The sequence below is a fragment of the Oncorhynchus mykiss genome, chromosome 11, assembly GCF_013265735.2.
Source record: "Oncorhynchus mykiss isolate Arlee chromosome 11, USDA_OmykA_1.1, whole genome shotgun sequence".
Classification (NCBI taxonomy): Eukaryota; Metazoa; Chordata; class Actinopteri; order Salmoniformes; family Salmonidae; genus Oncorhynchus; species Oncorhynchus mykiss.
Genome location: NC_048575.1, coordinates 14,612,579 through 14,638,003, shown reverse-complemented (window position 1 = coordinate 14,638,003; position 25,425 = coordinate 14,612,579). Strand labels below are relative to the sequence as shown.

General features: G+C 44.1%; 1 protein-coding gene across 4 annotated transcripts; it reads left to right on the top strand.

Moving 5' to 3' along the window:
- On the top strand, window positions 1-25,308 carry LOC110535319 (centrosome and spindle pole-associated protein 1). 4 transcript variants are annotated; one of them, XM_036934961.1, is made up of 31 exons: window positions 1-300; window positions 516-616; window positions 784-874; window positions 1,045-1,148; window positions 1,495-1,575; window positions 1,987-2,079; window positions 2,265-2,656; window positions 3,664-3,762; window positions 4,417-4,508; window positions 5,067-5,163; window positions 5,315-5,372; window positions 5,915-6,282; window positions 6,394-6,512; window positions 7,320-7,407; window positions 7,672-7,792; window positions 8,572-8,610; window positions 8,799-8,946; window positions 11,284-11,415; window positions 11,526-11,638; window positions 11,854-12,003; window positions 12,102-12,245; window positions 12,339-12,452; window positions 12,773-12,839; window positions 13,023-13,152; window positions 13,717-13,865; window positions 19,440-19,577; window positions 19,652-19,695; window positions 19,817-19,880; window positions 20,391-20,515; window positions 21,055-21,211; window positions 22,827-25,307. In XM_036934961.1, the coding sequence occupies exons 2-31, from the start codon at window positions 518-520 to the stop codon at window positions 23,042-23,044; spliced, it is 3,834 nt and encodes a 1,277-aa protein (XP_036790856.1). In that variant the 5' UTR covers window positions 1-300; window positions 516-517; the 3' UTR covers window positions 23,045-25,307. The 4 variants fall into 4 exon arrangements, with proteins under 4 accessions (XP_036790856.1, XP_021475917.2, XP_036790857.1 ...); XM_021620242.2 differs by lacking the exon at window positions 8,572-8,610; XM_036934962.1 differs by lacking the exons at window positions 19,652-19,695; window positions 19,817-19,880 and having other exon boundaries at window positions 22,827-25,308.
- Window positions 25,309-25,425: the final 117 nt, after the last annotated feature.

Below are 25,425 nucleotides of genomic sequence, written 5' to 3'. Positions count from 1 at the left end.
TGACATCTTCTGGGGAATGTTTGAAATGCAGACGCTTTTTACTAATTTGTTATTTGGAAACAAAGTAATTAGTACATTTAATTTAGATTTGAAAGCCAAATAATGTCAATGTGTTACTATTGTTAGAGTGGTGAAGCACAATTTTCGATTCTTAAAAACAACCTGATAAAGAAACGTATTGAAGTTCTTGTGGCGGTGCGAAGTCTCGCGACCCTGCTGAACTGACGAAACCACTTGATGGTCATTCATTCAGATAGCGCACTTCATCATTCATTGTTTGTCACAAAGATTGTTCATGCGGTAAGGTACCATGTTGGTTTGGGTTAATATTTCCCTAAACGTGTTGCATGAAGAAGAAAAAAAATAGTTTTGGAACAACTTTCGCAAGGACTGTAATTCAAATTAGCTAACGTTAGCCAATTAGCTTTGTGTATCCTGGTTGCCTAACAACGGAAATATAGATGCTCTATCCTAGCTTTTTCCTAATTTCGAGCATGTATTTGTATTTTATGCAGAAATGGATAACCTAGATCGTTTTTTGGAGGAGCATACAGCCAAAGTGGCTAAAGAGAGGGCATGTTTGGAAGAGGAGGAACCACCTTACATGACAATCAAGGTGTGTAATTGTGCCAATGTAATAATGAGTAATGGTCAGCAAACTCCAAATGTTTGGCCAAATGTTAGTTTCATGTTAAAATCTTTCCTCAAATGTTGTCAGTGATTTGATTACATAAATGATTGAAGTAAATGGCCAATATTATCTTTATTTTTCCACTGCAACAGACAAAGTCAGACAATGTAAACTCTGTAAAGGAGAACGCTGCTCCATTTGACTGGGCATCAACTCAAAGAGGACATCCAAACCCTGGCAGAGGTACAGTGTGGCCTATGGTTCTATGACCACCACCATCGTCAGGAATGTGACAAATAAAGTTTGATTTGATTTGAATTGTCATGGGGCAAGGTGTGGTTTGTTGTGTGTCTGTGGAATTGCTAGTGATATGCAGCACTTATTAATGATTAAAGTCAGATTTTTTTTTCCAGAGGAGAGCTCAGGATTAAGTTTGCAGTTGGGAGCAGAATATGAGCAGAAGAAGCAAAAACTCAAGCAAGAGCTTCGTTTGGACTACAGACGATATATGGCTCAGGTTAGCTGTAGTTATGTTTAGAACACAATCTATTATACTGTTCCTTACTAAGGTACCATGATGGGTATAACAAAAATAACCGTAAGTTTCTAACTGCATTTTCTTAGTTCTCACAAAAACTTGCAGGAATTTACTGGCGAGGGAAGAAAGGTAGGGAATCCCCTTCTCTAACTGTCCACATCACATCAGCTGAGGTGTTATTGAAAGTAGCCTTTAAAATGGAATTTCCTTTGAAGAACAGAGTTTGGGTTGGATCCATCGTTACAGGACAGTGTATTAAAGCAGATCGTTGTCCCCCTTTTGTTATTCCCCGTGTCACACTGACCCTTCCAATCTCTAACTTTAGAAAAAGGATCTGCATGCTGGTGAACCCGGCCCACAGGCTCAAGGCCTCTCCTTACCCATCGGTGAGAGGAGATTTGCCAAGGTAGCCATTTACTCTGTGTGTGTGTGGGTGGTTGGGTGGGTGGGTGTGTGTGTGTGGGACATATTTTAGTGGGAGTAAACAGAAAGCCTGGCCATGGCGACCTGGCAAACATACCGACCAAGCCCTCTTTCATTGCACCGAGAGGCCCTTTTACCTTAGAATGACTTAAGGAGTGATATAGTACAATAGTTGACATTTGTTTTCCAATGTTGATTGTGCAAGATAAGATTTGGTGTCCCACAGCAACTACTTTAGTTGACACTTGTGTATGCTGGCATGCTGTAGCTAACTTAGCATCAGGTTTACCTGGTAAAATAAAGCAAAATAAAATATTGTTCAATTGATATTTTTTTTAAACAACTGAATGGCTTGTGATTTGAAGATGGGCAAGTTTGTGTTGTCTTTCTCCAGGACAAATTAAGAGATGAAAGAAACAAGGAATACAACCTCTTCCTTAATGGACAGTCAGGGCAAATAAGGAGACTACTTTCAAATGCCTCTCAGGTAACAATAGATTATGCATACCTAGAATAAGATGTATGTGTTTTTTATGAAAATATCTCTACCTATTCAATGTGTTTTTAATAAGTTTATGTTTGAGTCTCCTGTTTATTGGCTACATTTGACTAAGATCCTACAGCATGTTGCCACATTTTGATCATTTAACATATCTCTTTCCTGATTCACAGGTGCAGGCCCCGGAGACTGTGAGTCCAACTGTACTTTATTCTCCCCCAGCCATACCAGAGGCCCAGCATAACACCCAGCTTAACCATGGAGGCCAGCCTTGGGAGCGACTCCCATCCAGGAGGAACGCTGCCACCCTAACCGACAGGGGGACAGGGACAGAGGGTCAGGCCCCACGAGGGCAGAGGCACTGGGAGCACCACAGACCAGAGGAGTCCCTGGAGCGCTGGGAGAGAAGGAGGCCCAGGAGGAGAAGCAGGCACAGGGATGAGTACAACTCTGAGGAGGAAGAAGAGGAGTTTGAGTTCTTGGAGAGGGGGAGATCCAGGCGGAGCCGAGAGCCAGAGTACACTGGGAGAAGAGAGAGGAGAATAGTTCATCACAGCCCTGACAGGTGCTTCACAGGAGAGTTGATCAGATCCAGAACTACCCCATCTATAAGCTATGTTTTTTTTTCTGTCGGCAAACTACCTGCCGCTGTAAAGAAATACACTGAGTGTACAAAACATTATTACACCTGCTCTTTCCATGACAGACTGACCTGGTGGATCCAGGTGAAAGCAATGATCCTTTATTGATGTCACATGTTAAATCCACTTTAATCAGTGTAGATGAAGGGGAGGAGACCGGCTAAACAATGATTTTAAGCCTTGAGACAATTGAGACATGGATTGTGTATGTGTGCCATTCAGAGGGTGAATGGGAAAGACCAAAGATTTAAGTGCATTGGTTTGTGTCAAGAACTGTAATGCTGCTGGGTTTTTCACGCTCAACCGTTTCCTTGTGTCTCAAAAATGGTCCACCACCCAAAAGAGATCCAGCCAACTTGACACAACTGTTGGAAGGAAGCATTGGGGGGAGCGCATCTCAAGAAGGTGTTCTAAATGTTCTGTACACTGTAAATATATAGCGATCATTGTAATCTTCCTGTTTAAAGGCCCAGTGCAGTCAAAAACATGATCTTTCTGTGTTTCATATATATGTGTGTATATATATATATATTCCTACACTGTGGTTGGAATAATATTGTGAAAATTATGATAATGCACTTAGTGTATTAGCAGTTTGAAAAGACCACTTGAATTTTCAGCCTGTTTTGGCCTGCCTGGTGGCAACACCAGGCGGTAAATTAGTTAAGAGACTGATAAGAAAGAGGATTCCAAACTTCTCTGCCAATAGCAGCTCATTTTCAGGTTTCTCCTCCACACTCAGACCCCTCCCAGAAAGTCCTAGCAAAGTTCTTCCTTGAGAAATTGATCTTTGCTAAGAAGCAATTTTTCTTTCTTTTTGACAATTTTAATTGAAAATAATCACAGTAAGGTATTTAATTGTTATCTAGAAAGGATTTGATATTGAGATTAAAAACGGGCATTTTAACAGAGTATTTTCTTTCTATGGCAGAGTTCTGCGGGAGAGGAGGGAGGTGGAGCCGCCTGTTGTCCATGAAGAGAACTTCAGAGACCGGATCAGAAAGTCCCAGTCGGTGACACCAAAACCCAAGTACTGAGTGACCCACTGGAATTAAACTCATTAGATCAGTTTCCTTAACTAAAATTGAGGGCAAATGTATTAAATGGCCACTAAGGTAATCACTTTAGCAGAGTTGGCCATCACGTGTATAAAACCTCTCTATCGATCTGTTCCTGTATTGATTGTTGAGGAAGACCACAAAGGAAGCAGAACTGTAATGTACAAGATTTATCTTTAGTCCCGACTCCCAGGCTTGTTTATTTATTGCATTCCTGTGTAAAATATTTTGTTCTTCCATTGCATTTGATTGTCATGCCATTTCTGTCCTTCTAAATATAACCACTGTTCAATAAGCTGTGTAAGAGAGCATTCCCTCATTGAGGTTTGGGTTTTAGCCCCAGGCAGACACACTTCAATTCCATCAGGGGAGCTGCATTGATTTGACTGTGATGGGTCTTTACTCTTTAGTGTCTGGGTCACTGGGTAAAGAGAAGACTGCAGTCAGACCTGTTGTGGTAGTGTGTGAGGTGCTGGTGGTGGTGCGGGTTGACTTGGGTGGGGCTGCGAGCAGTACTGCTTGGCTAGGCCATGTATTTTATGAGGTGGTTCATTGATTGGGTGAACTGAGCTGCAGACGTTTACCTAGCTACTGTCTGTCTATGTAACGGTGTAACTGTTCTCCAGTGCTGTGATGCCAGCGGCCATGAAGACTGCCGAGAGATCTAGGTCTGCAGCCCACAAGGACAAGGCCCAGTTTTTCACTGGACTCATGATCGGTAGGAGACACTCATTTAATGCATGTGTGTGTTCAGGTCTGATCTTTAGATACAGGTAGGCTATATCTATATACCGGTAGCTGTAACTAATAACATTAGATGTGTTATGTATGTGGCCATATGAGAAGTGCGTAATGTGAATGATGGGTAACCTGTAATGTATGTATTATGTTGAATGTGTAATGTACAATTTGTATTTTGTATAAAGCAGTACTGTGTGTCTGGGACATTTAAAGTTCATTTAATTAACATAAATGTGAAACGCCATTAGCTGTAACACGGGTGGGAAAACTACGGCTGCTGGATCATTTTTTGGGGGGGGTGAATTATTATTTTGGGTACCAAAAAATACTCCATACCAAACTTGAACATCTAAAACTTACAAATTATAATTATAAGATTTTGACAAACAAATCAGTCCAAAAGAAATCTCTGCGGCCCTCCGTTGAATTTTGAAATCCCGATGTGGCCCTCGAGCCAAACAGTTTACCCATCCCTGCTCTAACACACGCTTGTTAAGTTGAACGGCTATTTGTTGTGTGTTGGGATTTTTCTCAGGGGAAACAGAGGGGGATGTGGCCACACAGAGGCGGAAGGACCGCTACAGACAGGAGCTGCTGGAACAGATGGCTGAGGGGCAGAGGAACAAAAAGAAGTGAGTTTAACACGGGGAGATTTCATGGTATCTTTCACACCAGTATGGGTCAAGTTGGTTGTTAGATATGACCAGGGCCCTATGTTGGGTTATAAACCGTGAATGTCAGTGAATAGTGTTTAAAAATTGTTTCAAAATGTGATTTTTTTAGGGAGAAGGATCTTGAGCTGAGGGTTGCTGCCACTGGGGCGATTGACCCAGAGAAACAGGTAAAAGGGTTTAATATTTTTTGAGGTACAGTATTGTCCTTGAAATGCATACTGTATGACATTTGGGTTATGAAAGTATGGTTAACCATATGAAAGAGAATGTAAGGTCATGACTTAACAAATATGCTGTGGTGGTAACAATGTTGTAATGATGTGTACTCTTACATTTTGCCAGAATGTAAATCATGAATTTCAAGCTCTGGAGAAACAAACAAATATGTCATAACAAGATGTTTGTTTGTTCACTCATTTCCAGTGACTGTTTTGACTTGGGTTTTTATGTTTTCAGAAAAGACTTAGCATCATGTCTGACTAGCTTGTCAAGTCTTTTGGAAAGTAGCCCTTCTCACAACAATGGCATGATCAGCACATTTCACATCGCTCTAAATCAATTACACTGATAATCGATTAATATATTTCTGCCCCTGAATTACTTTGTACTTTACCATAGATGGTGACTAAACTTTCACTCTGATGTATTCAAGTGTTCCATCATTTTTGCCCACATGAGTCACATAGTCTCTTTCCACGTGTACTCCCAGCCTGACCGCATTATGCAGTTTGGGGCGGTGAACCGCGAATATGAGGGCCGTAGACGTGACATCCCCTATAGACCCGGAGTAGGCCTGGACGCCCTGGGGACCAACTCTAGCCCTAGGCCCTGCCAGGAGATGCCCGAGGCGGGCACAGAGGAGAGAGGTCCCCCTGGTAGGCCCCGTGTTGCCTTCCCCTCCCCTCCAATGGACTACACTAACATCCTGGGCCAACTAACAGGGGCAGGGGGGCCGCGGTTAGAGATGGGGGCTGGAGCGAGATTAGGGGCAGGCATGGGGGTGCCTGGGGGTGCCCCTCTCAATGAAGACTTCCACAGGAGCCTCTCTAGTACCCTGGGAGAGATAGTTGCCCCAAGGTACAGTGAAACAAGATGGGGTAACAAAAGTCAATCTTTACTTGGTCAGTTGTTGTTGTGTTTTTTGAATGTGTATACTAAAATTGTGTGTGTGTGTGTTGCTTTTTCCAGAATTGCTAGCTTACCTCCTCCATTGCCGCCCACTCTAACTGATGCCTACAGGACTCCGTATGATGAGGCCTATTACTACTATGGAGCAAGGAATCCCCTGGACAAAAATCTGCTCTACTGTTAGTATCTCAGTTAACAACTGGGGAAAAGTTTAGGAGTTTTAGGATCTGGCTATCCTTAAAATTAGACAGATTTATTACAGACAATTGTGATTCACTGTCAGTGAAATCTCTTGGTAATATATGGTGACTCCATTGTCTGCGATGAGTAATCCACCAAGCCTTAAATAAACCCCCCGAGACTCTCCATGGAGGGTCATTACCATTTTATTATGAAGCCACTATGTCACCAGATCATGGGCCAACAGGGCTTGGCACTGTAACGCTCATATGACCCACTCATGATTTATACAGCTCATGGACAGGCAGCTTATTGGAAATGAGTTCCACAGACTCCCAGTCCAGATGTATGTGAGCAACTGCATCCAATATGCTCCACTTCTGGAGAAATGCCTCCTATTGTTCAATAGACAATACTCACTATACTTGATCAAATGGGAAGGTATCCAGCCAGGGCAGTGGTGGCTGGTTGTACTTTAAATGGGGAGGACAGGTTCATAGTAAGACTGGAAAGGAATGAATGGAATGGTCTCAAACACATGTGCTTGGTACCATTCCATTAATTATTATAAGCCGTCCTCCCCTCACCAGCCTCCTCTGATCCAGTGATGTGTGTGTGCCGGGCAAAGACGTGAGTGCTGCTGTTCTGTGCCAAAACATGACAATCTACTAACTTAGCTTGAGAACACCTGTTGTAGCTGCATTCATTAATCCAGTAAAGGTCTGACAATGTTTTGGACACTTTTTTTGGTGTGTGTGTTGATTTGATATCCAACTGATATAGTGTTCTCCTATCTTTCCCTTTAGATGGACCTCAAGGAGGTGGAGGGCAGCCCATGGTCTTCCCAAATCTGCCTCCAGGAATGATTCCTCCACCTGGACATCAAGGGGCCCGGTGGGTGTCCTTAGTACAGGAATTCCATACCTTTCCACATTGTCTGGAGACCTGGACACAAGTCACCCACTCACACACAATCACACAAATTTGTTTTCATACAGCTCATTGCTAAGTAACACAACTTCAGGTTTGAGTTATTTAAAGAAACAGAAGAGGGCACCCTAAGCAAGCATTGAGAGCTGTGTGTAGGCTATATGTCTCTCACAACTAGGGGTATTGTGTTGATATGGTTACCCATAATGTTTGAATGTCTTTCTCCAGAGGAGCCTATCAGCATGCTGTGGCCCTCCCTGGAGCTGGGCGGGGTGTTGGGGCGATAGGAGAGAGGCCCAAGCAGTCCAAGGAGAGTGTGTTGAACTACAAGGAAGCACTGAGACAACAGGTAGGCTACACATTGTAAAATGTATTTAAACATTGTTTAAACAAAGGAAAATCCCATTGACATAAACAATATCACAGGACATTATGATACATTATAAAGTGGGTGGTTCGAGCCCTGTTTGCTGATTTGGCTGAAAGCCGTGGTATATCAGACCGTATACGACGGGTATGACAAAACATTTCTTTTTACTGCTCTAATTACGCAGGTAACCAGTTTATAATATCAATAAGACACCTCTGGGGTTTGTGATATTTTGCTAATATACCATGGCTAAGGGCTGTGTCTGGGCTTCAATTTCTCCCCAGCTGTGTTATGGAGACAGGGTAAGAGTGATGGAGGGGTGTGTTAGCCGTACTCTCATTAGTGTGATAAAAGACTGAGAGGAAAGTGTCCTCTTACCCCTACCTCACCTTACTGACTCCCTCTCTGTCCTTCACCCATTCTCTCTCTCTGCTGGCCATCTCTGTGGACTCACAACTGGCCAAGATTGACTAAGTCCAGTTTTAGTGAAGAATAAACCATTAAATATTGATCCAGTTTCTTAGTCATCACAGCATTATTATGTGGACCAATAACTGCATATTTGGGAAAATATCCAAATGTTTTGCTGTGTTGTGCGCTACTGAACATGACCCTGTGAGAGTGAAGGTGGAGGGCGGCTTAGTGAGATGCTAACTCTGCTAGCTAGCGGCGTCAGACTGTTTTGTTTCCCTCTGCTGATGCCAGAGGAACAGGAAACCAATGATTCAGATTAGTGACAGACTGCAATATTTTGACAGGAAGAGATCAGGCGAGAGTGGAGTCAGCACTTTTCCAAGGTAAAGGGAATACAGCAGGAATACCACAAGGGCAGTAGAAAAGAGGAACACGTTTCATTTCCTACATACTGTAGAGCTCAGATTGAATAGATTTACTTTTTCTTATCTCTCAAATTAACTCAGACATTTTTTTAAAATTAAATTTAATGATGAGTACTTGATGGCATCTTCCCCCCCTCTGGCCACAGATCCAGGAAGGAGAGGAGCGAAAAAGACAGGAGAGGGAGAAAAGGGATCGCTATGATGCCAAGATCGAGGCTGAGATGAAGGCCTATGATCCCTGGGGGAAGGGGGGAGGAGGGGCCCCTATCAAAGACGACAGGGGAAATCTCATCAGTACGTCACCTTTTTATTTTATATAAACTCAGCAAAAAAATAAACGTCCTCACTGTCAACTGCGTTTATTTTCAGCAAACTTAACATGTGTAAATAAATATTTGTATGAACATAACAAGATTCAACAACTGAGACAAAAACTGAACAAGTTCCACAGATATGTGACTAACATAAATGGAATAGTGTGTCCCTGAACAAAGTGGGGGGGTCAAAATCAAAAGTAACAGTTAGTATCTGGTGTGGCCACCAGCTGCATTAAGTACTGCAGTGCATCTCCTCCTCATGGACTGCACCAGATTTGCCAGTTCTTGCTGTGAGATGTTTCTCCACTCTTCCACCACGGCATCTGCAAGTTCCTGGACATTTCAGGGGGGAATGGCCCTAGCCCTCACCGTCAATGGGATTGAGATCCCGGGCTCTTCGCTGGTCATGGCAGAACACTAACATCCCTGTCTTGCAGGAAATCACGGACAGAAAGAGCAGTATGGCTGGTGGCATTGTCATGCTGGAGGGTCATATCAGGATGAGCCTGCAGGAAGGGTACCACCAGGGATGTCTTCCCTGTTACTCACAGCGTTGAGATTGCCTGCAATGACAACAAGCTCATTCCGATGACGCTGTGACGCACCGCCCCCAGACCATGACGGACCCTCCACCTCCAAATCGATCCCACTCCAGAGTACAGGCCTCGGTGTAATGCTCATTCCTTCGACAATAAACGCGAATCCGACCATCCCCCCTGGTGAGACAAAACCACGACACGTCAGTGAAGGGCACCGTTTGCCAGTCCTGTCTGGTCCAGCGACGGTGGGTTTGTGCCCATAGGTGACGTTGCCGGTGATATCTGGTGAGGACCTGCCTTACAACAGGCCTACAAGCCCTCAGTCCAGCCTCTCTCAGCCTATTGCGGACAGTCTGAGCACTGATGGAGGGATTGTGCGTTCCTGGTGTAACACGGGCAGTTGTTGTTGCCATCCTGTACCTGTCCCGCAGGTGTGATGTTCGGATGTACCGATCCTGTGCAGGTGTTACACGTGGTCTGCCACTGCGAGGACGATCAACTGTCTGTCCTGTGTCCCTGTAGCGCTGACTTAGGCGTCTCACAGTATGGACATTGCAATTTATTGGATTGGCCACATCTGCAGTCCTCATGCCTCCTTGCAGCATGCCTAAGGCACGTTCACACAGATGAGCAGGGACCCTAGGCATCTTTCTTTTGGTGTAGAAAGGCCTCTTTAGTGTCCTAAGTTTTCATAACTGTGACTTTAATCGCCTACCGTCTGTAAGCTGTTAGTGTCTTAATTGTTTATGGTTCATTGAACAAGCATGGGAAACAGTGTTTAAACTCTTTACAATGAAGATCTGTGAAGTTATTTAGATTTTTACGAATTATCTTTTGAAAGACAGGGTCCTGAAAAGGGGATGTTTCTTTTTTTGCTGAGTTTATCATAGTCGTTAGTCCTCTTTAGTTGCTCTGTCTACCGTTAGATTTAGGTTTATTCACATACGTAGCAACTGTAAAAACCAAAATTATAACTTCTCTGAATTTGTCTATGAAACCTTTAGTTTTCAGTCACTTGATTTAGTCTAGCATGCTGACCACACCGCTCCATCGCGCGTGTGTTGATTTTGTCCACCCACACCAGATGCGAACCAGGATATGCAGGTTGAAATATCCAAACAAACTCTGAACCAACTGTATTAATTTGGGGACAGGTCAAAAAGCATTACACATTTATGGCAATTTAGATAGCTAGCTTGCTGTTGCTGGCTAATTTGTCCTGGTATATAAACGTTGGGTTGTTATTTAAGCCTGAAATGCACAAGGTCCTCTACTCTGACAATTAATCCAAGGATAAAACGGTAAACCGAGTTTGTTTCTAGTAATCTCTCCTCCTTCAGGCTTCTTCTTCTTCTTTGGACTTTATATGGGGGTTGGCAACCAACTAAGGTGCATTACCACCACCGACTGGACTGGATGGTGGACCTCAGTTCATCTTTCAATCACCCACATGGATATATGCTCCTAAAAACCAATGAGGAGATGGGAGAGGCCGGACTTGCAGCACGTCAAGCGTCACAAATAGAACCAAGTTCATTGACACGCGCAAGCAGTGTGGGTGCAATGATTGAATAACATGTATGTGTACATTTATTTTGCAATGCACACAACGCCGGCGTTGTGGTCAGCATGTAAGCCTCCAGGTTATTTCTCTGTCAACATCTCTGTTGTCATTGCATTGGCCCTGGTGTGAGAAGGCACTGTAGCGTAAGCTGTGAGTCACCACTACATTGAAAGTCTCTCTGTAGCTGATAACGATGCCTTCATGTTTCCAGGTGATCTGAACAGAATGCACAGGATCAACAAGGAGGTGTACGTAAACCCAGAGTCCAGGGACAGGAGATGGCCGCCGGGCTCTGTAGGCAGGATTGGAGGTGGAGGGGGACTTACCCCCAGGGGAATATCAGGTAGCCCAACTCTCACAGGCACTCTGTAAATGTCAGTTTTCACTGTCCTGGTCTTTTGTATGTATGTGTGTGTGAATTGATGAGTCACCCCTCTCCATCCGTCCCTGTAGGTTTCTCCTTTGCCCAGACGTCCCAGTTCGCCCGTAGCAACGTGTTCAGTGATCAGCCTACTCCACAGCAACTCCAGGATCAGGACACATACAAAGACTACCTGAAGCAGCAGGTACCTGGCCCTACAGCCCTCAGCCTACACACAGGGAGAACACCTCCACTGGCTCCACAAGAGTAATAATGGAACCATGCTATTGATCTGTGGATACTATGGATCAAACAAGAACCACAAAGGTTCTTGATAGGCGTTCAAAAGAGCCCATCCAGGCTGTGCTCACAGACCACGGTCAGACTGTTGAACAGTGCTGTTTGTTTTGTGATGGACAGATCGAGGAGAAAAGGAGGAAGGAAGCGAAGGAGAGGGACCGTGAAAGGATGGAGGAGGAGAGGGAGGAGAAGAGGCTGGCAGAGCAGAGGGTTCTTATCCAGCAGGAGTTTGAGGAGGAGCAGCAGAGGAGAAAACGGAAGGAGGTTGAGGTGGGGAGGAGGTTATCATTTTTGATTAGATACATGAACCCACATTGGTTGAAGGATGCAAGTATTGAAACTGGATTCTGTATTTTCCCCTGCTTTAGCAAAGTGCCAAGAATGAAGAGCTGATCCGCCAGGCTGAGGAGCGCCGTAAGGAGGCAGACAGGAAGAGCAGGGAGGAGGAAGAGCGTGAGAGCAAGACCCTGAGACAGCAGGTTGAGAGGGAAAGACATGCGCGAAAGGAAGAGGTGTGTAACATGTTCAGAAGAGACTGGATACTGTAGAAACTACTTGGTGTTGTTAGCCGTCTGAATGGGAGTTGTGCCATGTCCTTTATGCAGAGTCAGAGGGATCCGTCACCACCTATCCCAGCCCTGCAGAAGAGACTGGGGAAGCAGCACCTCACTCCCAGACCTCCCTCTGCTGTCAGCCAGCTCTCCTCTAGGGCCCTGTCTGTAAGTAACTTAGTCACTCTAACCCTAGCTTCATATCCACACCCTGGCTTAACCCTAGCCATAACCCTGGTCGCGTTCGCCTGCTCAGACATGGCATGCAATTAACAATGGTTGTGTGCCACTTAATGGACTGTGCAGTCAGGCACCAGATTGCTATAACCTATGATGTTGTAAGCTGATACGTAAAATACCGATCCAGGCGTTGTACGATGCTTCAGCAAAGCCTGGGCAGAGGCTTCATGTCCACACCCTGGCTCAACCCTAACCCCTGCAGAGACACACACATACACACTCACTCTCCTTGTTCCTTGTGTCCCCAGGAGCGTTCCTTGTCAGCACCACACTCTCCACCTGTACCTGCCAGGAGAAACCAGCTCCGAGCCACAGGTTAGAAAGAGCAGGGTTCCCCAAACTCGTTCCTGGGGCCCCCCCTGTGTGCGCGTTTTGGTTTTTGCCTTAGCACTGCGATAGACCACTGACAGACCTGACTTTACTGATATCTTCTCTCAACTATGTTTATTTCCCTTTCTCCACGTTCTGTCTGTCTCTACCTGTCCATCTCCCTGCCAGAGGACCAGCAGCAGGGTGTGATCAGTGAGTTGTCCACGCTGCGGAGGCAGCTGCGGAGCGAACAGAGACGGCTGGAGGGGCAGCTGCTGCAGAGTGACAGAGAGGAGACAGACACACCCATCTCCACCAGGTAGGCAGGATAGACACACCCCTTACAGTAACACCAGGGCCACAGTAGGTCACGTTGACAAATATAAACCATTTACCTTGAACAGTCTTGTCCTTATTGCCCAGGGTATGTTCAGGAGGAACAAACATTTCATGAATGGTGAATGCCCTTGGCTTCAATAACAGAACTTTGCTCTGGTCACGCATGGCTCTTCAAAGTGCTGCATGTATTCAAACACTAGTGCACCTTAAGAGCACTGGAGAATACATCTTTGAGCCTCTGCCAGTTAGAAGGCTTTCCTCAGGTCGTATAAGCAACCTATGCTGAATACCCCATCATGCCTGCTTCGGGTCTGAAATAAACACTTGAAAGTGTCGAACATCCACAGGCCCAGGTACTATAGCTTTATTCTGACTCATCCCTGGAACAATACACTGTAATCCATGTTAATTGAAAAAACTGATTTACCAGGTACTTGTTTGTTCTGTAAGCTGTATGCTCATCAGTGTATGGTTGCAAACAAAACATACATATTTTATAGGGGCGACTGTGGCGTGTTGATGTTCCATTCTGTGTTGTGCCCAGGCGCAGAGGGCGCCCCCATGGGGACGTGTTTGAGATGGCACTCATCAGAGCCCAGGGGTCGTCCAGAAGACCCAACTCTGGAACGGCTGCTGCAGATTCCCATGTCAACATGCAGAACATCAGGGAGTTCAACCAGCTCAAATACAGAGGTAAGTCAATGACACACTCTTTATACTATAACTGGACATGTGTCTTCTCCCTCTCAGTTCTCATTCTCTTATTGATGCCCTCCCCAGATCAAATATAGAGGTTAATTGACAGCGTACAGTGCATTTTGAAAGTATTCAGACCCCTTCACTGCTGCATCAGATGACCTGTCCTCCATAATCTCCTAAACTCACCCCAATTGAGATGGTTTGGGAGGAGTTGGACCGCAGAGTAAAGGAAAAGCCGCCAACAAGTGCTCAGCATATGTGGGAACTCCTTCAAGACTGTTGGAAAAGCATTCCAGGTGAAGCTGGTTGAGAGAATGCCAAGAGTGTGCAAAGCTGTCATCAAAGCACTACTTTGAAGAATATGAAATATATTTAGATTTTATTTAACACTTTTTGGGTTACTACATGATTTCACGTGTTATTTCATAGTTTTGATGTCTTCACTAATATTCTACAATGTGGAAAATAGTTAAAATAAAGAAGGTCAAGGAGGTGACCAAGAACCTGATGGTCACTGTGACAAAGCTCCATAGTTCCTCTGTGAAGATGGGAGAACTTTCCAGAAGGACAACCATCCCTGCAGCATTCCACCAATCAGGCCTTTATGGTAGAGTGGCCAGATGGAAGCCACTCCTCAGTAAAAGGCACATGACAGCCCGCTTGGAGTTTGCCAAAAGGCACCTAAAGGACTCTCAGACCAGGAGAAACAAGATTCTCTGGTTTGATGAAACCTAGATTGAACTATTTGGCCTGAATGTCAAGCGTCATGTCTGGAGGAAACCAGGCACCGCTCATCACCAGGCCAATACCATCCCTACGGTGGAGAGTGGTGGTAGCATCATGCTGTGGGGATATTTTTCAGCGGCAGGGACTGGGAGACTAGTTAGGCTCGAAAGATGAATGGAGCAAAGTACAGAGATCCTTGACGAAAACCTGCTCCAGAGCTCTTTATGGTAGAGTGGCCAGACGGAAGCCACTCCTTAGTAAAAGGCACATGACAGCCCGCTTGGAGTTTGCCAAAAGGCACTTAAAGGACTCAGACCATGAGAAACAAGATTTGATGGTCTGATGAAAACAAGTGTGAACTTTTGGCCTGAATGCCAAGCGTCACATCTGGAGGAAACCTGGCACCATCCCTACAGTGAAGCATGGTGGTGGCAGCAGCATCATGCTGTGGGGATGTTTTTCAGTGGCAGGGACTGGGAGGCTAGTCAGGATTGAGGGAAAGATGAACGGAGCAACGTACAGAGAGATCCTTGATGAATACCTTCTCCAGAGTGTTCAGCACCTCAGACTGGGGTGAAGATTCACCTTCCAACAGGACAACAACCCTAAGCACATAGCCAAGACAACGCAGAAGTGGGTTCGCGACAAGTCTCTGAATGTCCTTGAGTGGCTCAGCCAGAGCCCGGACTTGAACCTGATTGAACATCTCTGAAGAGACCTGAAAATAGCTGTGCAGTGATGCTCCCCATCTAACTTGACAGAGCTTGAGAGGATCTGCAGAAAAAAATGGGAGAAACTCCCCAAATACAGGTGTGCCAAGCTTTTAGCGTCATACCCAATAAGACACGAGGCTGTAATCGCTGCCAAAGGTGCTTCAACAAAGTACTGAGGAAATGGTCTGAATACTTATGTAAATGTGATTTCCCCATTTTTTTATTTTTTTTATATATATTTTTTTAATACATTTGCAAAAAACTTATAAAACCTGTTTTTGCTTTGTCATTATGGGATATTGTGTGTAGATTGATGAGGGAAAACCATATTTAATCCATTTTAGAATAAGGCTGCAACATAGCAAAATAAGGAAAAAGTCAAGGGGCCTGAACTTTCCGAATGCACTGTACATCCCATGCAATTACAAGCCTATACCCAATTTTTTTTCCTATAAGATAAACTCTATGATCCATTGCCAAGGCTTAGTTCATTCCTGCTGCTGCCCATCTGTTCTGTAAATTTAATCTAAGATCTTTTTTGTTGTTGAGGGATTCTGTGTTCTCTAGTTGCCAAGGTGACTGTCATTGTGGAATCCTGTTGTTTATGGTCAGGAATCCTTCTGCTATGATGCCGTTGGCTGTTGATGGAGCTAAATGAAACACACACCATACTGAACTACCCTGGCATCATGGCTCAACTATTCTGTTTAGCTTGGCTGGATGTGCAGCCCTCATCAAGTCTCCTTTCCGTCTCCTCTCCGCCACGCTATGGCATTACTCTCATGAGGTCATTGGTTGACTCATCTTAAAAGCCATCCATCGGTAACGGACAGTTTGGACGCATAAACACAGAGGGAGAGAACACAGGGCTGAATCAAAGGAAATTGCCTTTGAATGGATTCCCAGTGCTGAGTTTATTTGAGGGTCTAGAGAACACGTAGAGACACACAAACATTCCCAAGTAGGTGCTAGACAAGCCCAAGCCCTATCTATGTGTACAACAAAAATTGACCCTTCCCCACAACAATTGATCCCCTCCGTCCCACTCGGTTACTGTTGCAACCTCAGACAACCTTCCCACCGGAGGCCCAATTCCCCCATCTAACCACTGGTGAAATCCCCTCACAATGATCTCAAAATGTTGAACACAGACTACCTACCCTTTGCTAATCAGGAGGTTTTCTGGTATGTTGTGGTGGACTGTCATTACAATTGCTTCAGGGGAACCTGGTCAAATGAAGGTTGTAGTGTGGCTAGCCACTGGAAGGTTCTGAAAGCACTGTTGGCATGAAGCCAAAGCTACTAACTCCCTTTGGCGCTAATTAGTGCTCTCACAAATCATATCCTGATGTCGACAGCAGATTAGGGTTTTATTCATAACATGGCTAGCTAGCGTACATTTAGAAAAAACAAGGTATATTAACTTGCCAGCTACCTAGCTAGTGTTAGCAATGTTAGGTGGTCAATAAGACTGAGAACTAGCTAGCAAACCAGCTGAGCTAGCAAACAATGTAACAAAAGTATCATTTCAGGATCTAAAAATACTCCAACAGGCTCTGCGTTTCAGGAATCACAGTAGCAAGTACCACTGGTGCACTGTTACATTATTTAGCCATTTAAACCATTTGTTTTTAGATGACGTTCTCAGTTTTTGTAATACCCTCAATGGCTATCATGTGCTTCAAACATGAGTTGTCCGAGGACGACAGTTGCTATCGATTGGAGCGCTGTGATTGGTTGGCCAAAATTCTGGGGCTGGCTTAGCGAAGGGTCTGTGCATTAGTGTGCCTGTACATTACAGAGCGATGACAACATTGTATGCCTTTATTATGTATACAGGGGCAGATTTTGTGATTTGGATGCCGGCGGTAGAGGCCATTCTGAGCCCCCATCCCTCCTCAGATTTGATTTATGGAATTTGTAGTAAAGACATGTAATTTAACTGTACAAGTGTATTACCTTTTAATGTGCCACGACAACAACCAGTCATGATGTTTTCATCTGATTGTCAAACAAATCAATTCAAAATGTAGGTTACCTTTTGTACATTCATCCAAAATAATTCCAGCATCCGAACAGTGCACTATGCACCTGCCAATTTTGCTTCAATTCGCAAGTGACTGAAACTATCTCACCAGAGAAAGCATCCTATCGAGCGAAACAGTACCCGCTGTTTTACCATATGTAGCCCATGTATCTGATTCTGTCTGGCCCAAAATAGTATGACATACCATAATATTTTTAGCCAGACAGCATCAGATACATGGGCTACACATACATGTCCTCTGCCTTGACGACAATGGTAATATTATCAGCAGTCTTTTTACTAAATAAATGTGTATTGTATCCTCCTAGAGTCTAAGGGCCTGGGGCTAGGTTTCTATTAAGCTAACATATGGAATTGTTTTAAGATGGTCATACCAAGGATCATTTAGCTGTTTAATTTGGAATTTTAGGACCCCTGTAGTATAAAAATGATTTGATGTAACATTGAATTTGGCCTTATTGCTGTTAGCCCATAGAAACGCATTGAATAACAGTCAAAAATAATATCAAAACGAATTATGTTTTGAAGTCTGTCCTATATCTGATAGATATAAGAAAGCGCAGGAAAATGTTAATTGTTATTGCTGTGGAATTACCCTTATACCTTTTACATGGAAATGCCCTATTCACATAGATTCAATTTTCAGCCCGGTACCTTCAGACGAGTCCCATGGCACTTGTGGGGGACAGAGAGAAACACGGAGATCACCATTGTGTTCGCTACAGATGTTTTCATGAGCATCTTCGGGATGCTGTCTCCTGGTCTGACAAACACCTCTGTAGGTCGGCCACCTTCCACCTGAGATTCGGAAGGTCGACAAAAATACAGACATCTCTAGCTTAAACAGACATTTGGGTGGGGATTTGTTTTTATTATTTCTTATGCCTCAAGTGGAGCATTGTAGATTTCTTATTTGTATATAAAAAAATATATATGCCCAGCTCACGGGGCACCTTGATTCGAGGCCTGAGGCAATTGCTGGCTCTGCCTAATGGCAAGTCTGCCAGTGTGTGTATACTCCAGTGAGTGGAAACACATTGCTGTTGTGTGTGTGTGTGTGTGTGTGTGAGCAGAACATCTCTTGCCTCCAGTACTATAGCTCTCCAGAGGCCTACCTCAGAGCCGGCCTATGTCTTCCTCTCCCTTTGCGGAGAAGTTGGGGTACAGTCATGCTCAAGTATGGTTGTCATGTCTTGACACAACAATTATGTTCCTTACAGTCCATCTGTAGCTCACTGCTCAGTGTCTAGACTGCGGAGTAGCTGAGTCACCATGGCACTGCCTCAGCGTATACACCGAGTGTACAAAACATTAGGAACACCTTCATATTATTGAGTTGCACCCCCTTTTACCCTCAGAACAGCCTTGATTTGTCAGGGCATGCTGGCCCATGCTGACTTCTATGCTTGTTGGCTGGGGGGGTGAACCATTCTTGAAACACATGGGAAACTGTTGAGTGTTGAAAACCTAGCAGCTTTGCAGTTCTTGACACTCAAACCGGTGCGCCTGGCACCTACTATCATACCCCGTTCAAAGGCACTTAAATATTTTGTCTTACCATTCACCCTCTGAATGGCACACATACACAATCCATGTCTCAATTGTCTCAAGGTTTAAAAATCATTCTTTAACCTGTCTACTCCCTTTCATCTACACTGATTTGAAGTGGATTTAACAAGTGACATCAATAAGGGGTCATAGCTTTAACCTGGATTCACCTGGTCAGTCTCATGGAAAGAGCTCCTAAACTTCCTAATGTTTTTTACACTCAGTGTAGACTGATGGAGGGGTTGAGGACAAAGGATGTTTTCTGTTAGAGGTCGACTATCAGTTTAATCTTGGCCGCAGCTGAGCCTATACTGTAATACAGAGCTTAGCCTCTCATCATAGTGGACACTGGCCAGAGAGAGTCCCTCTGATTGGCTGGTGTGGGAGGAAATCCACTGTGATAGGCTAATCTGCATCCACCATTAGTGCTGCATCCGTACACATGACCACCGCTGCACTGCCTGACATCTGTGTCATGGTGAGGAGGTGGTAATCCTGAAGGCAGGGACCAAGGTGTGTGTGTGTGTTTTATAGACAGCGCATCTCGTGAGGAGGTGCATCATGTGTACCCTGACCCCCCCATTGATGAACACAGTCTGGACATCCAGCAGCAGGCTCTGCTCAGGGAGCAACAACGCAGGATCAGGAACATGAGGAGAGGAGAAGAGTCAGGTCAGTCTCGCACGCACAGACAGAGAGAGAGAGACACACACACTGTTCTTAATGTGTCTCTCCCATCCTGACAGACTTCTTTGAGCCGTATGTGGAGCGACAGCCTCGTTATCATCCTGTGAGTTCACTGTTCTCTTGTTACATCTGAGCCAGCTTCCTCTGGCCACTCCTGTCTGACTTTGTCCAGACTGAGATTTTTATAGGTGTGACTGGCTGTTATTCTGTGTCTATCCTGTCAGAGGGAGAAGCCAGGCCAAGACCACCAGAGAGTCTCTTTATTGGAGTCAGAGAGCGCTTTTATTGGTGAGCCTGCTGGGCATACAGCCTGTTTTTTTTTAGAGATGTGGCCTGGTGTTGTCAGTGACTGAACAAATATTCTCCTGAGGATGTGCTTACTGGATAGAAATGAATAGTGTGATACATTGGGGTACAGTATTACAATGAAGTGGATATGGGATGAACACACACACGCTACACCACAGCCAATTGATGGGAGGGGCATTGGGCACGATCTGGGTAGCTGCCAGTGCCAACACGGCACATGTGAAGCCAATGGCACCCACACAGCTGGTGCCAGTCCTGCGAGAGGGCAGAGAGCCTGTGCCAGCTGCATGGTGGGTTTAGCAAGACCGGACTGAGAGAGGAAGGTAGGAAGGGAATGTGCTGCAGCTGCTATAGTGTTAACCCCCCAATATTGCCCTCATAGTTTTACCACTGCTGTAGCAGGTTCATTTTAAAGAGACTTGGGAGTAATAGCAATTCAGTCATCCAACCTTGCTTGTTTGTAAATGTGTTACTGTGCCGTGTCCTCAGATTACCCCAATGGTGACGCAGGGTCCCCATCCCCAACGCAAGCCCAGGTTAACCTGAAGTCCAGACAGCCCTTAGCCCAGGAGAGGGAGAGCAGGAGGCCTGCCAGGAGAAGAGACTTTGAGGATGTAAGAGTCTATTCCAGAGGAGTGAAAGAAAGAGCCCTCATCACATAATTAGTGCCACTTCAACAGCTCTTTAATGAGTCCATTCATGTCCACCATTTGACACAGGCATTGGGGAAAGGATTCTAGTGAAGATAAAACACAACCGTCCCTCTTTTCTAGGTTTTAGAATGAGAAGATAAGGGGAGATGAACAAACACATTTGATGGGGGGAAGGAACACGATCAGGCTTTCAACTCACCCAAGCTGGGTAGTCCAGCAGCAGTTTTCCTCTTCATGTCAGTCATTGCAGAAATGTCCAGTTTATCAACTAGCCCATGTTAGCTAACATTTTTTAGCCCATCGATTTTGTTGAGTCACTCAGATATCGCATGAAGACATAAGACATAAGACCTGCAAAATGTTCTCTCCACTAACAAGAGGGATGTGAACAGTTTGTGTCATGGACAAGTGTATATTCTCTCTGTAGTCTTTAGTAACCCGTCATCTTTAGTAACCTGCTGTACTCAGAGATGTTGTGATGTTTCCATGTTGTGGTCCAGGACATGGTGACTCCCGGTGGTCAGAGGGATGACGAGGGCCAACCGGATGCCCAGTCTCTATTCTCTGTGGCCAGCCTGAACATTGAGGGGGTTAAGGACCGCAACCAGAGACGCATCCGCAGACTGGATGACTTCAACGACCACAACTGGAGATCAGGTGAGAGCGACATCACATGTCTTTGTGGTTTACTTTATTACATTAAAGTACAGAACAGTTATTGACAAGGACATTCAATTCTACATTTAAAAAATATGTAATTATTTAACCTTTTATTTAACAAGGCAAGTCAGTTAAGAACAAATTCTTATTTACCCTGACGGCCTACCCTGGCTACGCTGGTCCAATTGTGCGCCGCCATATGGGACTCCTAATCACGGCTGGATGTGATGCAGCCTGGATTCGAACCAGGGACTGAAGTGACGCAGTGCCTTAGACCGCTGCACCACTCGGGAGCCCAAATAAAAAAAAATATATATTGGAAAGACGCCAAGAGACAACAAAAGTCAAACATTTGGACACACCTACTCATTCCAGGGTTTTTCTTTATTTTTACTATTTTCTACATTGTAAAATAATAGTGAAGACATAAACTATGAAATAACACATGGAATCATGTAGTAACCAAAAAACTGTTAAACAACATTCTTCAAAGTAGCTACCATTTGCCTTGATGACAGCTTGTACTTTCTTGGCATTCTCTCAACCAGCTTCATGAGGAATGCTTTTTTATTTTGTCTTGAAGGAGTTCCCACTTATGTTGAGCACTTGTTGGCTGCTTTTCCTTCACTCTGCGGTGCAACTCATCCCAAACCATCTCAATTGGGTTGAGGTCAGGTGATTGTGGAGGCCAGGTCATCTGATGCAGAACTCCATCACTCTCCTTCTTGGTCAAATTTATTTAGTACTTTTTTGGTTACTTCATTATCCCATATGTGTTACTTCATAGTTTTGATGTCTTCACTATTATTTTACAATGTAGAAAATAGTAAAAATAAATTGAGTAGGTGTGTCAACTTTTGACTGGTACTGTGTATGTATGTATATATATATGTGTATATATATATATGTATATATATATATATACAGTGCCTTGCGAAAGTATTCAGCCCCCTTGAACTTTGCGACCTTTTGCCACATTTCAGGCTTCAAACATAAAGATATAAAACTGTATTTTTTTGTTAAGAATCAACAACAAGTGGGACACAATCATGAAGTGGAACGACATTTATTGGATATTTCAAACTTTTTTAACAAATCAAAAACTGAAAAATTGGGCGTGCAAAATTATTCACAGAGTATAGTTAAACTAGATCTTTAGAAAGAGGAGAGGCACTGTCATACCTCTAGTGGAAGAGCGTTCTATGATGGCATGGCTATAGATCACAGGCTGCCGGTTGCACCTTAATTGGGCGGACTCATAGTAATGGCTGGAACAGAATGAATACAATGCTATTGAACACGTCAAATACACAGTTTCCATGTGTTTTAATAACATTTCATTCACTCCATTCCAGCTATTATTATGAGTGTCCTCGCCTCAGCAGCCTCCTGCGCTTTATATATAACTGAATAGAGGTAGAGAGGACAAGGTTGTCCTCATCCTTAACGCACCAAGAACTGCAAATCATTCACTGTTGCAACATAATAGAGGCTTTTTGGTAGATTCCTTTCTAAAATAAATGACATGATAAATGCAGATCTAGGTATCTCACGTTAGGATTGGGCCATCAGGTGTCTTTCTGTGTGAATGACAAGGCTCTCTGGTCTCCAGGAGGGCTGTCAGCTGATGAAGGGGACCACCTCTCGCTGCGGTCCACCCCATACCACCCGGACAGGCGTGTGTCTGTGGAGACGGTTGCCACGGAGCCCTGGCTGCGGCCTGGCACATCGGACCCGCTGAAGAGGTTAGGGACTGGTCAGAACCGGAGAGAGAGGCCGGTTACTAGAGACATCCTGGACGGGGACGGGCCCTCCACCTACCATGGATGACCTGTGACCTTTTTAGGTCTGTTGACCTCATCTACACATAGGATCCCTTTCTAGTGCACTACTTCTGACTAAAGTCTGTGCCCTTAATTTCAAAGCCAAAGAGGTGTATTTTCTATATGCAGTCGATCCCTATTTCTCATTTTACAAAATTAACATGGGCTATATCTGTCTCGGGATCAGATGAGCGCAAAAAAACATCCATGTTTGTGCTTTTTACTCTGAAAAAACTATTAATGTAGCTTGTGTGTCCATTTTGAACCTATAAAGCCCCCAGAGGGGACATCCTAATGGAGATGAGAGCGGTAGTAGCAGAGATATTTCAGTCTCTGTATACAACGGCTTTAGCCTGGGTACCAGTCTCTAGCGAACATTCCACTCCTTGCCACTCCTTGTCATTGCCAAAGAGACTGACCTTTTGGGCAATCTCAACGTTCAATATGCAGCCGGATTTACAGCGCAGTTGCTGATTGGTAGTTGGAAACAACATTCATATTTTCCATGGCAACGTTCTGGAACATGAGGTGGGTGCAAATTTGACACCATATAGAATTAAAATTGGTGGATTAATAGCCCAGCCTGTGGATTAATTTCAAATTTACACATCTGTCTTCACTATTCCCTTCTCAGCTGGCATCTCCACTGGGCCCTTTTCCATCCTCTGTATTCCTTTTATAGCTCTTGAACCAGTAGCCTAGCCCAACGTCCCAGCAGTAGCAATATACAATAGTTTGGTCACTTATTTTGAGAAATAGAAAATATATTTTTGGGTGTTTCTCAAAATAATAAATAAATATTTGAGGAAAGAAGTGCCTTGCTCTTGCTTGCTGGATATGAAATAGGCTACAGCATTCACAATGAACTGCTGGGGAAGTTTGAATGGCAAGAGCTTCTCTGGTGTGACGCGATCACATTGGCTGGTGGTAAACATGAAATAAACGTAAATCCTCTGTTCTCCCAGCGCCAAATGTATGTTTACAATGACATGTATTACGTCAGAAAGCCCAATGTTTCCAATCGCATGTATGAATGAAGTTTTCCAATCAGTCTAATTTGCATTAAACATTGTGACTGGAGGATAGCTGTGAGGGTTAGAAAATCAGGATCAAATCATCTGATCTCTTTGAGCTCATTAGTGATGATATAATGTTCATATTTGAAGATTGCCGAATGGCCAGTCTCTTTGGCAAGGAGTGGAATGATAGCTAAAGAGACTGGTACTCCAGCTACAATGGCTCCGTGTAGTGAGGAGGAGCAGGGCAGCGTCAGTGAGTGTCTGCTTTGCTCAGAGTGAAGCCAGTAGACAGTGAAGAATTCCAGCACTGGGTCCTGAGCTGCACCACTCAGAGATACTGCAGAAGGGCTACGGTGTGGATGATGGCTAGGCTCTGGTCTGGTCTGCTAATCTTTTGAATGTACTTTGGCAAAATAAATGTATATTTAAAACGTGAAATGTGAATCTGATGTTGAAATTTTTGTATGTATCAAGTAAAGATGTGATTTTATATATATATATAGAGAGAGTAATATTCAGATTTTTAAAATAAATGATTTTAATAATCTAGCTTTTTTTCCAGGCTGGTCCTTGAAGCTTAGTCCGTTCCTTGTGAGGCAGACTCAGACTCATATGGGTCTTTTGCGTCCCTTTGATATTTTAATAAGAAATTGTGAACCAATATTGAATTTTAAAAGCCTGTTATATTAAATGAAGTGCCCTTTTTAATATAGACCACATGGACGGTTGAATAATTCTGTAATCAATTCAGCATATGGACATGTCCCTCTGTCAACCCCATTTCACTTCTAGGAAGATTTCAGTCCACTTAATCCCAAGTTTTCACCATCATACATCTGTCCCTCATTTTAAGGTCCACCCTGTTATGTGAACTGAACTCTAGTTTTAATATGGTGAAACTATTGTTGTCAAAAGTGACATTGAACATCTAGTCAAAGAATTTTCTGGTGTTTTGTGTTGGAAGACTGAGTGGGTCAAACCTGTTACCTAGCAAGTTCCTATTTTTTTTTTCTTGCATTCAATTGCCACTCCCTGTTGCACACAAGCTTCCATTCCCCTGGTCACGAAGGGATTTATGGCTGATTAAGAGATTTAACAATTTAAAACAATACAACCACACGCATTTAAAGTCATCAAGGATGAGTTTGAAGATTAAATCATCAACCCTGTTACTTTATTAGTAATTTATTTAACCTCTTGAGATGGGAATAGTTGTTTTTTTATGAAGTTTAACATGTGCTCTTTGACAGAATGTTGAATTTTTTTTTGGGGGGGGGGGGGGGGGGGGGTGGACCAAGTCACACTTCTCAAAAAGGCATGGAATTGGTGGAACAACCCATATAGTCCAATCAAATCAAAACGGCCGAAC

What these genes read in the sequence shown, in the direction of transcription:
- LOC110535319 (XM_036934961.1), top strand. Translation starts at nt 518, where the DNA reads ATGGATAACCTAGATCGTTTTTTGGAGGAGCATACAGCCAAAGTGGCT. An exon ending in GACACACCCATCTCCACCAG is followed by an intron (nt 13,153 to 13,716) that starts GTAGGCAGGATA and finishes TGTTGTGCCCAG; the next exon opens with GCGCAGAGGGCGCCCCCATG. An exon ending in GACAGCCTCGTTATCATCCT is followed by an intron (nt 19,696 to 19,816) that starts GTGAGTTCACTG and finishes CTATCCTGTCAG; the next exon opens with AGGGAGAAGCCAGGCCAAGA.